Source organism: Acartia tonsa, chromosome 8, assembly GCF_053477335.1.
Source record: "Acartia tonsa isolate MP-2025a chromosome 8, ASM5347733v1, whole genome shotgun sequence".
Lineage (NCBI taxonomy): Eukaryota > Metazoa > Arthropoda > Copepoda > Calanoida > Acartiidae > Acartia > Acartia tonsa.
Window position 1 is genome coordinate 43537891 of NC_137267.1, and position 14843 is coordinate 43552733.

The 14843-nt window shown below is 35.8% G+C and overlaps 2 protein-coding genes across 2 annotated transcripts in view; one reads left to right on the forward strand and one right to left on the reverse strand.

Annotated features, from left to right (window-relative positions):
- LOC145326633 (uncharacterized) overlaps positions 1-14843 on the forward strand; it is a 61959-nt gene that overhangs the window by 41568 nt on the left and 5548 nt on the right. Inside the window, exons 16-18 of the mRNA XM_080170003.1 lie at positions 74-369; positions 819-939; positions 1424-1520. Of these exons, the coding sequence (XP_080026129.1) occupies positions 74-369; positions 819-939; positions 1424-1520 (514 nt within the window). The remainder of the gene's footprint in view (positions 1-73; positions 370-818; positions 940-1423; positions 1521-14843) is intronic.
- On the reverse strand, positions 4840-7049 carry LOC145325525 (uncharacterized). Its single transcript, XM_080168504.1, has 3 exons — positions 6795-7049; positions 5434-6146; positions 4840-4961 (listed from the first exon to the last, which is right to left on the reverse strand). The coding sequence occupies exons 1-3, from the start codon at positions 6800-6802 to the stop codon at positions 4840-4842; spliced, it is 843 nt and encodes a 280-aa protein (XP_080024630.1). The 5' UTR covers positions 6803-7049.

Consider the following 14843-nt stretch of genomic DNA (forward strand, 5'->3'; position numbering starts at 1 on the left):
AATTTTTGACAAAAGCTATTTCTAAAACAGTCAATCTTGTTAGAGTTTATTATCCAACGAAATAAATTCTTGCAGAAAATTGGGTACACCCCAAAGGATGACAACTACGGAACCAAAGCAATGCAATTAAGCCCTGCGGGGCCACCCAGGGTGAAAAAGTTTGCCCAAACCCCACCCCCAATTCCAAAAGTGCAAAGACAAGAGGCGAAGCTGACCTTGAAGCCGAAATTAAATCTGTTACCATCAACGAAGGGGCGAGTGAAAAAGTTTGAGAATATTATGAAGGATATGCTGAAGAAAAATAAAGAAAAGGAAAGCAAATATTTTTACTTAATATCTTTCAACTTTGATATCAAGTTTTATAATTTTGTTACATCATAGACTCCAAGAGTTGGGGTAAAGGGATGTTTACCCGTTTCAAACTTTGAAGCTCCTAATTTTACCCCCCCCCCTTCTCAAAATTTTTAAATACATATTAAATTATCCATCTCAAATCTTTTCAACTCCTCATTTTACCTCTCTCAAAAGAATAAGCTTGGACGTCTTTGAGTTACATTAAATCGCTTCAAAAATCTTAAAAGTTTGTGAGCGAATTTTTTCACCTTTACAGAAATAAATTTTTCATCAAGCTATATAGTTAATAGGCAAAATTAATCAGAATCTCCTTGGCTAACGTGGGAGCTAAGGTTTCTTAACCTTACATAAATATAAAGGAATGTGTAAGACTTAGGAAACTTCTTTTGCCCATTATTATATGCTAAAAATCATATTTTTGTAATGCATATATTTTTTAAGTTAAATGTTTGTTTTTACATTAGAAACCCCTAATCATCAAGCCAGCAAAGAAAACCCGTCAAACTAAAGTTAAAAAACCTACCAAACCCTGGCATACCACAGCTAAACCTACTCAGTTGATACAACATTTACATCAAATGAAAGGTAAGAGAGTTTTTAAAAGCGATACTATTCAATGATTAAGGACGGTCTGTCCGTACGTCTCTAACAGATTACTAGAATTGTCATAAGGTAAGTCAATAATATAGCAAATTATATTTTTCAAATGTTACACTAAAGTCAAAAAAGACATACTGACTAAATATAAAAATACAAAAACAAAGTTTTATTAAATCAATGAAAAAACCGTATACCTTGAGTGTGAGGGGAATATATCGCCCAAATATGACGTCATAAAAATGAAAGATGATGTCACATGCTGTAATTTTTGTGTTAGTATTTTACATTTGGTTCAGGGCAGCCTCTCAGGGTTCGGTCAACGCAGGTAAAGGCCCCGAAGGTTTAGGAACCCAGCAGGCATATTAAGTTTTCAAAAAAAAGGGGAGTGAATTATGTGTTTGTTAGGCACTTTGAGTAAAGCAACTGAATTCCTTTTGTATAATTAAATAATCTAATTCATATAATTTAGATATGATGAAACCCACAGTCCCTGTAACGTCCTACCCACCTAGACAGACGGATGTCAAGGTTTTAGATGATTTCTTTGCTCAAGAAATGGAAAGCTTTAGGAAATTTATTTCAGAGTTATTTTAAATGTTATTAAAAGATGTAGATTTTTATTTTGGAGACAAAATCTTAATATGGTGGGGTTAATCTATCTTTGAGGGGAATTGGAAATGAAAATTTTTTGTCACACTCCCTTATATTTTAATATTTTTTATTTTGGTTCAAAGGGGTGACGTGTAGTAATAGCAAGAACAAACAGCTAAATATTCTCATAAAGTGTATTAATTCAAGACAAGATAAACATACAATAATAATATTAAACTTTAAGGCAACTATTCACTTTTATGTTCGTGTCATGTTGCAGAGCAATGTCTTGCTCCGAAACGGTTGACACAAGAACTAAAAGCTAAACTATAAAATACATGCATTGCTCTTAAGTCAGGAAGAAAGGGACTATACATCACATTTCTCCCTGGCTTTAACATGAACCTGGATTTCAAACTGTAATATTTCAGATTAAATATAACAATAGGTTTTACATGTTAATTATCATATATATATTATGAGTAGCGTTGAACGCTTATTAAATAGATAATAATTAATCTGGTATGACACCTGCCATATTTTTTTTTTTTTTTTTTATATATATTTTATTTCCAGATCTTTAAACACTTCGTATACATTTTTTTTTTTTATTATTTTGGTTCCTTAGAACTCTTTTGTGTTTTTTTTTTTTATTCCTTTTTTCTTTTTAATATTTTTTTAAGAAAAAAACATTGATTAACATATAATCATTGAAAAATGCATTGATTAACACCTAATGCATTAATTACATAGTTATCATAAATGCATGATATAAAAATAACACTGGTTAACATATAACCATCAGATTTAAGCATGGTATTATAGAGCATTAATATGAAACATTAATTTTAAACCTTTTCGAGACTACTACTGCCTCAACAAATATTAAATACATAAAATAAAATAAAATATGAATTAATACACATAAACTATAATTATTACTTTCTTTTTCCAGACGTTCTGCTCTTCTTGCCAGATTCTTCAATATCCATAGGCATGATAGCTTCATCATCATTCACTCCAAGTTTTGCGGTCTCATCACACAAGCCGTCTTGAGACATCCTTGCCTCAGTATCACCAAGCATATGAAAACATCTTTCAAATCCACTAGTAACCGCAACCGAAATCGAGGTTGCAACGTTATCAACCTCCTCCTGATTATCCAAAATCTTTTGATGCTTACGACTAACCTCCTCTCCAAATTTATCAAGCATCATCAATATTCCAGGCGTGTGTTCCATCCTCATTTCCTCCCTCACTTGTTCATCAACACGCCATTGCTGACCTGACAATTCAAGGTCCAGACAAACAGGAATGTTCGGATTTAAGGGCTGATCCATCTGAACACAAACAGGATCCCCAAACCGAGTAACCAATTTGAAATCACCTTCGAACCACTCATTTACTTTGTGTTCAGGATTAAACTTCCACTCAATATTGGTTGTCAACAAACTTGTATAGACTTTTCCATCCAACTCCAATCTAAGTTCCTTTACTACATTCTCTAAAGTGGTATCTGGATCACATAACAATATCTGCTTGGCTAGAGTCGGACGGAGACGCTTGCAGCGCATCTGCATTTCCCAGGTCAAAACTCTTGCGTCTACTTTATCATTCACCAGACTACCTGCGTATGTGGCACTCACCAGGTTATCAATTATTTCTCTTTGTCCATCCAATCTAACATAACGTATCTCAGCTGGCATCTCTCCACTGGTGATTAAACTCACCGAATTCACATTTACAATGCGTGGAATGTAGACTGATAAGTTCATGTATTCATTCACTTGAATAGAATCAATAAACACCTTAGCACTCAAATCCTGTTCAGACTTTCCATCAAGCCAATCTTTCTGTAACTCGAGCAAAGTTGTGGATGGCATTTGCTTCAGAATAAAGCTTACTTTATTCATGACGTCTTTCCAATGTGCCAGGAGCCGGATAGCTGACACAACCTGCGTCTTCAACCTCAGATCAACGCTATTACCCACCGTTCTCAACACCGTCTGAAGGCTCATTTTACCATCTGCAGGTATGACGTCAATTTTTGAAAGTTGATGCCAATCCTCAAGTTCCCCCATATGTTTGATTATGGGTAACAATTCGCCCAACGTTTGACAGCTTTTTCTCTCATCTCCATCCAGGTATTCAATCTTAGCAAGCAACACCAAACTTGGTAAAATTTCGCAAACAAGCTTAGAGAGAAATATGGTTGCACTCAACTTATTCAAACTAGTTGTCTCGTTCCATGACAACTTTCTGTTTATAGCTTTAGAATGCTCACCAGCCGCCATCAGGTTGAGGTGTCTTGAATTCTGGCTGGTAAAGATAGGGATCCTGTCCACAGGCCAGTCTATGGAGTTGATGCATCTCCCCATCTCTAACTGCACCGAAAGCATGTTTACTAAATTCAACTTAAACCTTGGTTCATTATCAATAAGACGAGCTAAATCTGCCAGTGGCATGTCCTCACTGCTCAAAAATATGTTTCTCGTCGCCCTGCCCACACTCAACGTGGGCAGCTCAACGCGCGACATTACCAACACCAGCCGAGATGCAGAGTTGCTGACCAATGCAGACACCGGTAGACCAGGTTTGACTTGATTTCCTTCATTGAAAGATTGTTTGTGGCGGCCATCTTCTTCATTGCTCAATAACTTTTGATTCATTGTTGCCGCCGTAACCAACCTGCAAAAAATACAATATAATTAAATTTCAGCATCAGAATTTAAGATCTAGCATTAAATTCTTCCTCAGTAAATCTTTTTTTATGACACCATGAACAACAACAATACAACAATGCCAACATAGGAATTATACCTAACAACAACATTAACACAATCAAAACAAACTTAGCAAACAATGGTAGTATATCTTTGAACAAATGTTCTAAACCAAACCAAGGACCTGTAACCTGTTCGAAAAATGACAACTTATGATCAACAAAATCCAACTTAGAAGCTTGTCCATTAAAATCCTCAAAATCCTCTAACCCCTGATATTTAATAGTCTTATTAAAATCAGCAATAAACACCTTTTCATCGTTCAGAAAAATCTTTTGTCCCACATGTTCAGATTTTTCATTGGCAATGTGCAGAAGTTCGAGTCCCTGCCCCTGATTCCCAAGGAACAAGTTGGCTGTCAACTTCAAAAATACCGGACTTTGCGAGCAATTTAACAATTTTATGTCCTCTACTGCAACAATCATTCTACTATATTCTTGTATTCCAACTGTCTCACCTTTATAATCCACCAGCAAATGTCCTACTGCACATCCATAATCCACACCTAACTTTACTGGAATTTCAACCGCTGTACACTTTTCATACTTAGCAATTTCTCCCAGGTATATAATTCTGAACCCATGATGCATCTGTACATTTGATCTAACTTCTGTTTGAGCACATCTAGAAATACTAAAAAGTTCCATCATCCTCTCATTCCTTTCTCTACTAGCCAAAAACATAGCATTCAAATCAAATCTAGCTTCCTGTTTTAACAAATCCCCAAAATAACTTCTAACAGCCGCCTTCGGTTCCTCTAAAAACTTGATACCCTCCAATTCTGTTACAAAAATGTTGAAATCCAGATGCTGCAAAGTAAGTTTCTCTGTTCCCATAATTTTAACTAAAATATTCCTTTCCAAGTTAGAAACAAAAAGTTGTTCATTCCACGTAGTTAAATTAAATGTATCTTGAAAAACTACCTTAAAATTACTGGCCGGTTTTCGTACTACATACGGAAAATAAGGAGAAGTTGATGTTGCCCACAAATGATTTTCTTCAAAATTCGCCACAATCGTCTTTTTATCATAATCCATAACAACATTTCCCTTGATCAAAACGGGTGTATTTTTTACTAAAATATGCAAAGTCCCAATAGCAAAACCTAAATTGAACCACATATTATGCGCGTATATTCCCAGTGTCTTGCATTGAATATTTTCACCACCAACATCCCAGAAAGGTGACAATGTTCCATTAACCGTGAAACTGTGAACAGTTGGCAAGTCTATGTTTACTTTAAAACTAATACCATCATGCTGATACTTGCCAGAATGAAAAATCTTTCTACATTCGTCCATACTCAACTCTACCTGTTTTTCATGTGGCACGTCTAGTACGTGCACATGACTCGCGGTACCGCAAAACCAGCGCTCCAATTTTAGTCTAACCTCACAACTAATGGCTTCCGACAGTATAAAATCGGTTTCTGCTAACCCCAATAATTCCACAGATCTGACCGGTTCCATCCTATCATGCAAACAGGCAGCTGATCTAAGTTCAACATTACTTATTTGGGAACAATCATAAGCTGCTAACCGTGGATCCTGTGACGTATACATACCACCAACAATAATCAAACAATAAGTCTGCATCACAACAACAAATAACAAAATATCCAAGTACCTGACTCCTCTATCATCCTTGGATTTCTTCACAGGTACTGGTCCAGCACGTCCACTCTTTGAACTACAAGCGTCAGGCGACCTCTTGCGCATACCACGATCTCCATCTCGTCTATTCCGGTCATGTCTATCACCACCGCCGCTTCCTCTCTTGTCATCACGCTCCCGACGGTTTTCGTGGTAATCTCTTCTCCTGCAAATATTATACAAATTATTACAAATATTATTTTTTAATCAATTTTGCGAGGTTCCTAGTTACTACATCTGCTACTGAATAACGTTCTAATCTGTCTTTTTCTCTGTTTTGTCTATCCTCTTCCAATTTTTGTAATTGTACTTCATTTGTAGAACCTTTAGGACGACCTTTAACAGGAATAGTCTCAGACATTTTTTGCAGTTTTGCATTATCTAACGATCTATCTAATTCATCCTCCTCAACATCTCTACCTCGTTTAACACTTCCCCTTCGTTGTTCCAAGTTTACAATTTTACTTTGCAGTTTTGGAAAAGTGTCCTCTAAAATACTCATCCGAGATTCTAACTCTCTAGCAGATTCCATGTTAACATCCTCTACACCCAAACTGTTGTCTACTAAACTATTATCAGAGGTATAATCTCCATGAAAAACACTATCCTTACTAATAGTAGAATATGTAGAGTCTAACTTAGTTTTGTCAGTCATATCATTCGTATCTACACTGTCAGAAATATGAGTACTTTCCAAAGTATCACTAAGATCCTCAACTAAATCATCTAAATTTTCATTATCCTGAGATACATTTGACCTTTGCTGTGACAACCCAACACCCAAAAAAGATTTCTCCAAAAAATCTGGTGTTACCTGTCCATCCTTCCGCCTTCCAACCACCTCTGGACTAGCGCCACAACTATTCTCCTCTTCAGAAACGCCTGAACAAGTTAAATTTCTCAAAGTATTGGGAAAGTCATAGTTTACTTTCAAGGTATTATCCACAGAGAAAAACTCATCTGTAATCACTAAGTCAATCTTTTCATCTGGAGTCAAGTCTAAAGTACTCTCAATAACATATATTTTATCCCTTGGTACAATTCTTACCCCTTTGTCTTTCAATCTACACTTTTCTAGGGGTTGAACCTCGAATAAATTATCAGAAATTACTTTTGTCACTAGACACGGACCCACCCATAGCGAGCAGAGTTTACGAGCTACACCAATCGTTGTGACGTCATAAAAGATATAACAATAGGAATTTATAGCTATCGGCCGACCTATCCTTTCTGTATTTTCTACCTGTAAATACTTCTCAGTTCTCTCTTGTCCAGTTCTCCAATTTTTGTCAAGGCACTCCAATAACTCTGAAAAATTCATATGTTTAATTTTCGAGCGGGTTAACGGATCAAATGAGTCAAGCGGAAGCTTAGGGTTTCTTAGAAACATCTTAAAATACGGGGAACATCCTAACCTCCGATTGAAAGAAGTGTTCATACAAAATTGTGTAGCTTTAAGTTTATAAGCCCAATCTCCATCTTGAAAACGTAAATCAGTCTTAAGAAACGAATACACCGATTGGTTGTATCTTTCACTGTAATTCGAATTTGCTGATCTTGGAGGGATAAAAATTTGTTCAATTCCCAACCTTAAACAAACTTCCCTAAAAACTTTTGATTTGAAACTTTGTGCATTGTCAGTCCTGATTCTCTCGCATAGTCCCCAAACAGAAAATAAATTAAACTTCAAACATTCAATAATTGTTTCAGCTTTAACATCCTCAATAACAAACAACCACACATATCTAGTACAACTGTCAACTACTATTAAAATATGTTTACAAATGACTCCATTATATTCACACTCATTCAAAGGACCTAAAGCATCTATGGCCAACTCTGCCATAGCTTCCCCAGCCAAAGGAGAAAATTCTATATTATGATTATGTTTTGGTTTTTTACGTCTATTCAAACAAATGACACAATTTGCAACTGCCGCCGCTACATATTTAGACACATAGGGAAAAATGAAGTGACGATTAATCCTGCTCAAAGTTTCCAAATAACCCCTATGCCCCGCTGTAACATCTGCATGAGCTAACAAGAAAACTTTATTGTACATTCCAATAGGTACCACTACCCGTTCAATAAATTGAAATTCTTTCTGGAGCCGCATAGGTGAAGTCAGGATAATTAAACCATCTTTATAACTCAAATGTTCAAAAAATCTTAATATTTGTTTACCACGATAAGGCATTTGAGACAATTCTCTGGACGTAGGTTTGACATTATTTACAATAAATTTCCTCACCTCAACTAAAACAGGATCCTTCTCCAGGCTACGACTGAATTCTCTCGCCTTCAATCTGGATGCTATTTGACTGGCCGTCTCTGCTCCAATTCCTGCAATAAGACATAATTTAGGATCTTCCAATTGATATACAGTATCCAATATTAACTCTCCTTGTTCGTCTGTCGATAATTTAGATATCCTATCTTTACTATCCTTTAATGCAGTACGTGACAATATATCAACATTAGTATGCATCTTGCCCTGCCTATGTACAACCTCATAACTGAAGGTGGATAAAAAGTTTATCCACCTTATGGTGAGACCAACAAAATATCCGTTCTGCCTCCAAGTAGATAGATGTTTCAGTGCAGCTGAATCAGTTCTCACGATAAACTTCTTGTGTCTCAAATAACATTCAAATCTTTCAACAGCATTTACTAATGCACATAATTCTCCTTTATGCGCTGCATAATTGGCTTCATGAGTTGAACAAACACGTGACCAACACGATATCATCTTCTCTTGTCCATTTTGTTTTTGACTTAACACCGCAGACATAGCTGTAGATGACCAATCTGTATCCAACACAAATGGTTCAGCCTCCATCCTCCAATCCGGGAACGATTTACTTATTTCTTCACAGAACAATTCTCTAGTCTTTGTAAAGGCTTCCATACTTTTTTCATCCCATTCTATTTTACTACTGTTTCTGAATTTGTTCAATGGTGCCGTAATATCAGAAAAATTCTTGAAATATGAACCATAATAATTTATGAAACCAGTAAATCTTTGAATATCTTTACCTGTTTCAGGTACTGGCCAATTCTTAATCTTTTCAATATATGCTTGGTCCATAAATATGCCTTCTGCATTTATAATATGGCCCAGAAATTTCACTTCCTCTGCAAACAATGTACATTTTCCAAGATTAATCTTGAGGCCTGCTTCACAAAATGTTCGTAGTAGAGTATTCAAATGCTCCAGATGTTCCTCCACATTCATACTATATACAAGAACATCGTCCAAATAAACTAGGCAAAATGCCCTTAATTCAGGACTCAAATCCATTACTCTATCCATCAACTTTACAAATGCACTTGGAGCATTGGTCAATCCGAACGGAAGCCTCTTGAAACAATATTGCCGTCCATTAGAACAAAATGCTGTATATTTCCTGAGAGATTCCTTCAAGTGCATTGAATTATACGCTGAAGTAAGGTCAATAGACGTAAAAATCTTCTTTCCTCCAAGTTTGTCAAACAGCTCACCAATATTAGGCAAAGGGTAACAGATCTTCTCAGTTATCTCATTTAACGAGCGGTAGTCCAGGACAAACCGGACTTTCACCTCGTTAGTATTTCCAACCTTCTTCTTAACAGCAAAAATTCCAGAATTAAACGGTGAATTACATTCTTCTATCACATCTGTCTCCAACCATAAATCAATCTGTTCTTTTAGTTTCTCTGCATGATGAGGATTGAGTCTAATCATCCTATTTTTGAAAGGTTGAGCTCCAGGAACCAACTGAATATCATACTCCTCCAAAGTACAAGATCCAATATCCGTAGGGTCAATCGATAACGCCTTGAAATTCTTTAAAAACAAACCAACTATTCTTCCTTTCAAAGAAACATTATCTTTTAAAAACGGAACTTTATCCAACTTCAATTTATCTTTAATAAAACGAATCTTCTTTAATGTTGTTGACACATCTTCTTTAACTCTGTTCTCTTGCAACATCGCTATCTTCTCCGCCAAAAACAAATTTCCAACCAAAGTACCAGCAGGAACAGATTTCTTAACAGTTTCAAAATTCGTGATTTTAGTCATAAGTTTACCGTTCTTTCCCACCTCAGTAATTCCTTCATTTATCAACAAGTTGTTTCGGCTACAGTAACCTTGTCTAGGAGCTATATAACACAACTGTCCTTCAGGCATATTTCCCTTAGTTGAAACTTCTACCACCACTGTACTTAATGCAGGAATTTCTATTCGATTTTTCAATGAACAAATCCATTTTTGGTCTTGTAACTCAGCTACATTAATCTCAGGTTTCTTAGTTCTTGCTTTCTCCATTTTCTCCAAAACCGTATGAACCAAATTCTTCACTACAATTTTCCGTTTAGCTACTAAATTCACACTGATTCCATGCATCTCAATCCTGTTGCCGTCTTTGGCAAATATCGTCTTCACGTTATTTTTGTTCAGCCAATGACTGCCTAGATTCATAGGTACAGTCATGCCAGAAATAACAAAACAATCTTCTTGAAAACTGTGGCCTCCAATCTGAAATTCAACATTCCGAACAATACCATCAATCTTGATGCTGGAACCCTGCACGCCTGTTGCTTTCGAATCCGTTTCTTCAATCATACAATCAAGCTTTCTAGCCAACACTTGAGATATCAGGCAGCCTCTTGCATTGCCGCTATCAATTAAGGTCAGGATTTCCATGCCACCAATCTTCGTTGGAACGTAGACTTCAGCCGCTCCAGCCGCCATCTCAGAATCTTCATGAAACTTATAAACAGCTATCTAACTAACACCAGCAGTTATGAGGTTGTAACTATCCAATTGTCTATCAAAGAACTATCTATCTGTCTACAACAAATAACAAAATAACGGAATAAAACAAATCACTCACCGACAATATTTCATCCACCAACAGAAACGTCCAAAATATCTCTTAATCCACAATCAGTAAAACTTCTCTCCGGCCAATCTAAAATATTACAAACTTTTAGATGCCAATTGATGGATAAATCACTGTACATAAGAATTAATATCGATATTAATATATATATATAACAAATTTTTACAAGACTATTTTTCGAACAGCAATATATATATAATGGTAATCAAATATTAACAACATGAAACAAAATCTTAACAACTCACCATCAAATAAATAATGATGACAGTATCTCTCAATCACCACAAACACTCCTCTCAGCCAATCTAAAATAAAATACAATTATTTTAGATGCCATAAATAAATGTTTTCACTGAACAAATAAACTTGCAACACAATAAAAGAAGTTGTATTAAGAAATATGACATGATCAAATATTATCAATCACCAAGCAAATTAATCTTTCCAAATATCATAAGTTCAATTCTTTTATAATTCAATAAAATGTTACCTAACAAAACTATTATTGTCAGATTAAAACTGAGATGTATAAAAGGTTTAAAAGTCGAAATTCAACTAACTATATATCTCAATACCTGAGAGCACCTTCTTGCGCAGCTCTGCTTCTCTGCGCAGCTCAACTTTCTGCACATGGCGCGCTCCACGCCCGATAATCATTGCAGCTACCTCTCTACACCACCCCATTTTGCGCATACCAGCTCTGAGAGATAGTGCAAATTTCTTTGCAAATATGTTCACTCCCCCTTTTTCTCAAACAAAAGAGACAGCTCCCCCATATATGCGCATACCAACTCTGAGAGGTAGTGCAATCTTCTTTGCAAATATGTTCACTCCCCCTTTCTCCTCCAACAAAAGAGACAGCTCCACCATATTTGTGCATACCAACTCCGAGAGACAACCCCTCCCTTCCTTCATAGAAAGAGATTACTCCACGATTATATCTAATGCATTATAACAATTTTGCTTCATGAAATTCTAAACTTCATAAAAAATTTTGCTGAATCAACATTACTAAATCGCAATATAATTGTTTTAAAATCGACTACTTTAAATCACAATAACTGACTCAACTTTTAAAACAATTTTCCACAATTCATCAAAATTTAATACTTCTCAAATATCTAATTTCACATTTTTATCAAATTTAATTCAATTTAAAATTCAACTTAATATTTTTCAATAGCAATTTTACAAAATTGTATTCCTAATTCGTTTTTCATTTTCACTTTTTATTATTCTTATCTCTGTTAGACTCCACAACAGTCTGCAACAAAAATGAATTTTCCTAATTTCAACAAAACATAATCAAAAACTAAATTAATTATTTTGATTTCCATTATAACATAATCTCATAATTTCATATACGCTTATAAACAATATGTTATCTTTTCATAATTCAAAATAAACCATCAAAATAAATTATCACAAAATTAGAGTTGCTTCGTTCACTCTTTATCATTAATTTTGTTTTGTTGTTGTTTATTTACAATGCGCATAAATCAAAACAATGCCGCGTAACAAGTAGAAAATGGAATAAGGTTTTATGATTATAATACATACAAAACATTAAAACCATAAAATGTCATCTATAATAGCATTATTCCATGCCTCGACTTCCGCTACAAGATCGTCTTCATAATCACTTGCCCCTAAACCATCGACATGCGCCACTTCCTTCGTATCCTCCCCTTCTTTCACCTCTCCTTCAATTTCACCAACCAATTTCTGTTTATCATTACTATTTTCATTCTTTTTAAAACTCTTTTGCCCCGTCTTATAAGGAACAAAAGGCTTGTTTCCCCACCGCAAAAAGTATTTTCCTTTAGGATTAGGCAACTTTTTATCTCTAATATCAAAACAATCCCTCATCATGTGACCTTTTCTGTTGCAATAATAACAAATAAAACCACCTTGAATTGCGCCAATTAAAGGAATAAGTTCAGCTGGTCCACCAAATTCATCAGCTAAATCAATTTCACATTGATTTATTTCATATGACAAATTATCTTCATCACTAACCTGATCAATAGTTACAGGATTTGACTTGGAACCAACGCCACCAACCATCGTTTTAGCCAAAGCCATCTGGTTTGTTGTACATCCTCTAGCCATTGACCCTGAAATTTGATTAAATTGTAGCCCTTTAACAATCAATTGTGCTTTAACTATTAACTCTGTCCGAAACTTCGTTATCATTCGCACTTGTCCGTCGCGCTCCAAATCCAACGCAAATTGACGCATCTGATTAGCCAAAAGTGGAGATAAAACCACATTACACACTTGAGAATAGAAATCCATGAACATATCATCAGTTGGTTTCGGATACGCACGTTTCCAGAAAGATAGTATCTTATCAAAAAATGCATCAATCTTATCATTCTCATGTTGCTTAACACTCAAATACGCATCTTTACACACATTTTTCATGTCAGGTGGTAAAAATGTCTCTCGCATCTTACACAAGTACCCCTTTAATGTTAATTGTCTATTCTCCATATCAGCAGGTTTTAGTGTATAACCACAAGCGGTTCTTACACCCACACATTTATCAAACAAAATTTCCTTACACACTTGATGATTAGTCATATGATAACGTCTAGTAGTCATCCAAAATCTCTCCAAATAATCATCAAAGAAAATCACATCATCGTCAACCGCAAATTCAGGCGCATTTTTTCTGAACTGATCATCAAGTTTAGCACACGTTTCATTGTACCTATGCACATTCTCCTCCCCCTGCGAAACATACATAGATCTATCTGGTACATAAACAAGAGATCTACACCAACTAACCTGCGATTCACTCAGTCCAGCTTCAAAAAAATTTAGCGTATTAAAATCCTCCGCATCAACCTCAGAAAGGGCTGGCCACCACATGAGAACTCCATTGTAGATATTATCCACAGCATCAACCCTAGACAATTCCCAAAGTTTTATGATCTTATCTTCATTTCCCTGCATACCACCAAAAATAGGCCGAGAACCACCAGCAAACAGTTTAGGCTTCTCTTCTGATCCTCCAAATCCTCCAGATCCACCAGCCGTCCTCTGCCACGGCATAGAGTTATTCAAACCATTCTGCTGGTTATTCGACCCATTCTGCTGGGTATTCTGCTGGTTATTCGACCCATTCTGCTGGGTATTCGAACCATCCTGCTGGTCATTCAAATTATTCTGCTGGGCAATCTTTTCAAGAATTCGCTGCTGGCCAGTCATAAACTCATCCACAACGGTCACATTCTCAGTCTTGATATCATTATCAACACTAGGCTCCACCACCTTATTAAGACGATCTTCTAAATCGTCCATCCGAGTAGCCAGTCCAGTAACCGCAGCAACATTAGTATCAACATTATCCGTCAACTCTTGAATTTTCGTCTCCAGTGGCGCTATACGCCCACCCAGCTCCGCCGCCACATTATCAATTCTAGTCCCAAGAGCATGGATCTCATTAATCAAATGCAAATCCTTCTCATCCTGAGACAACTTCCTCCACTCTTCAATGGTCAATCCCATCGTTCCAACACAAAAAAATACCTGAACAAACTAAAAAGAAAAGAAATAATACAATTAAAAGAAAATCTGAGCTATAGATTCGTACTACACTACTGCGCCAAAATGACGTGTAGTAATAGCAAGAACAAACAGCTAAATATTCTCATAAAGTGTATTAATTCAAGACAAGATAAACATACAATAATAATATTAAACTTTAAGGCAACTATTCACTTTTATGTTCGTGTCGTGTTGCAGAGCAATGTCTTGCTCCGAAACGGTTGACACAAGAACTAAAAGCTAAACTATAAAATACATGCATTGCTCTTAAGTCAGGAAGAAAGGGACTATACATCACAGGGGTGTGTGAGAGGGTATGCACACCATTAATTTACCCACTTAATTCCCTGAAACTATTCACGATTTATAATTATAACAATAACCTTTGAAATAAAAAAATGTCTAGAGCTTTATTCCCTGTA

Excerpts from the sequence above, each read along its gene's own strand:
- LOC145325525 (XM_080168504.1), bottom strand. Across the intron at positions 4,962-5,433 it reads TAATATGTGGTTCAATTTAG|TATTTCTAGATGTGCTCAAA; the intron begins GTTTTGCTATTG and ends GGAACTTTTTAG.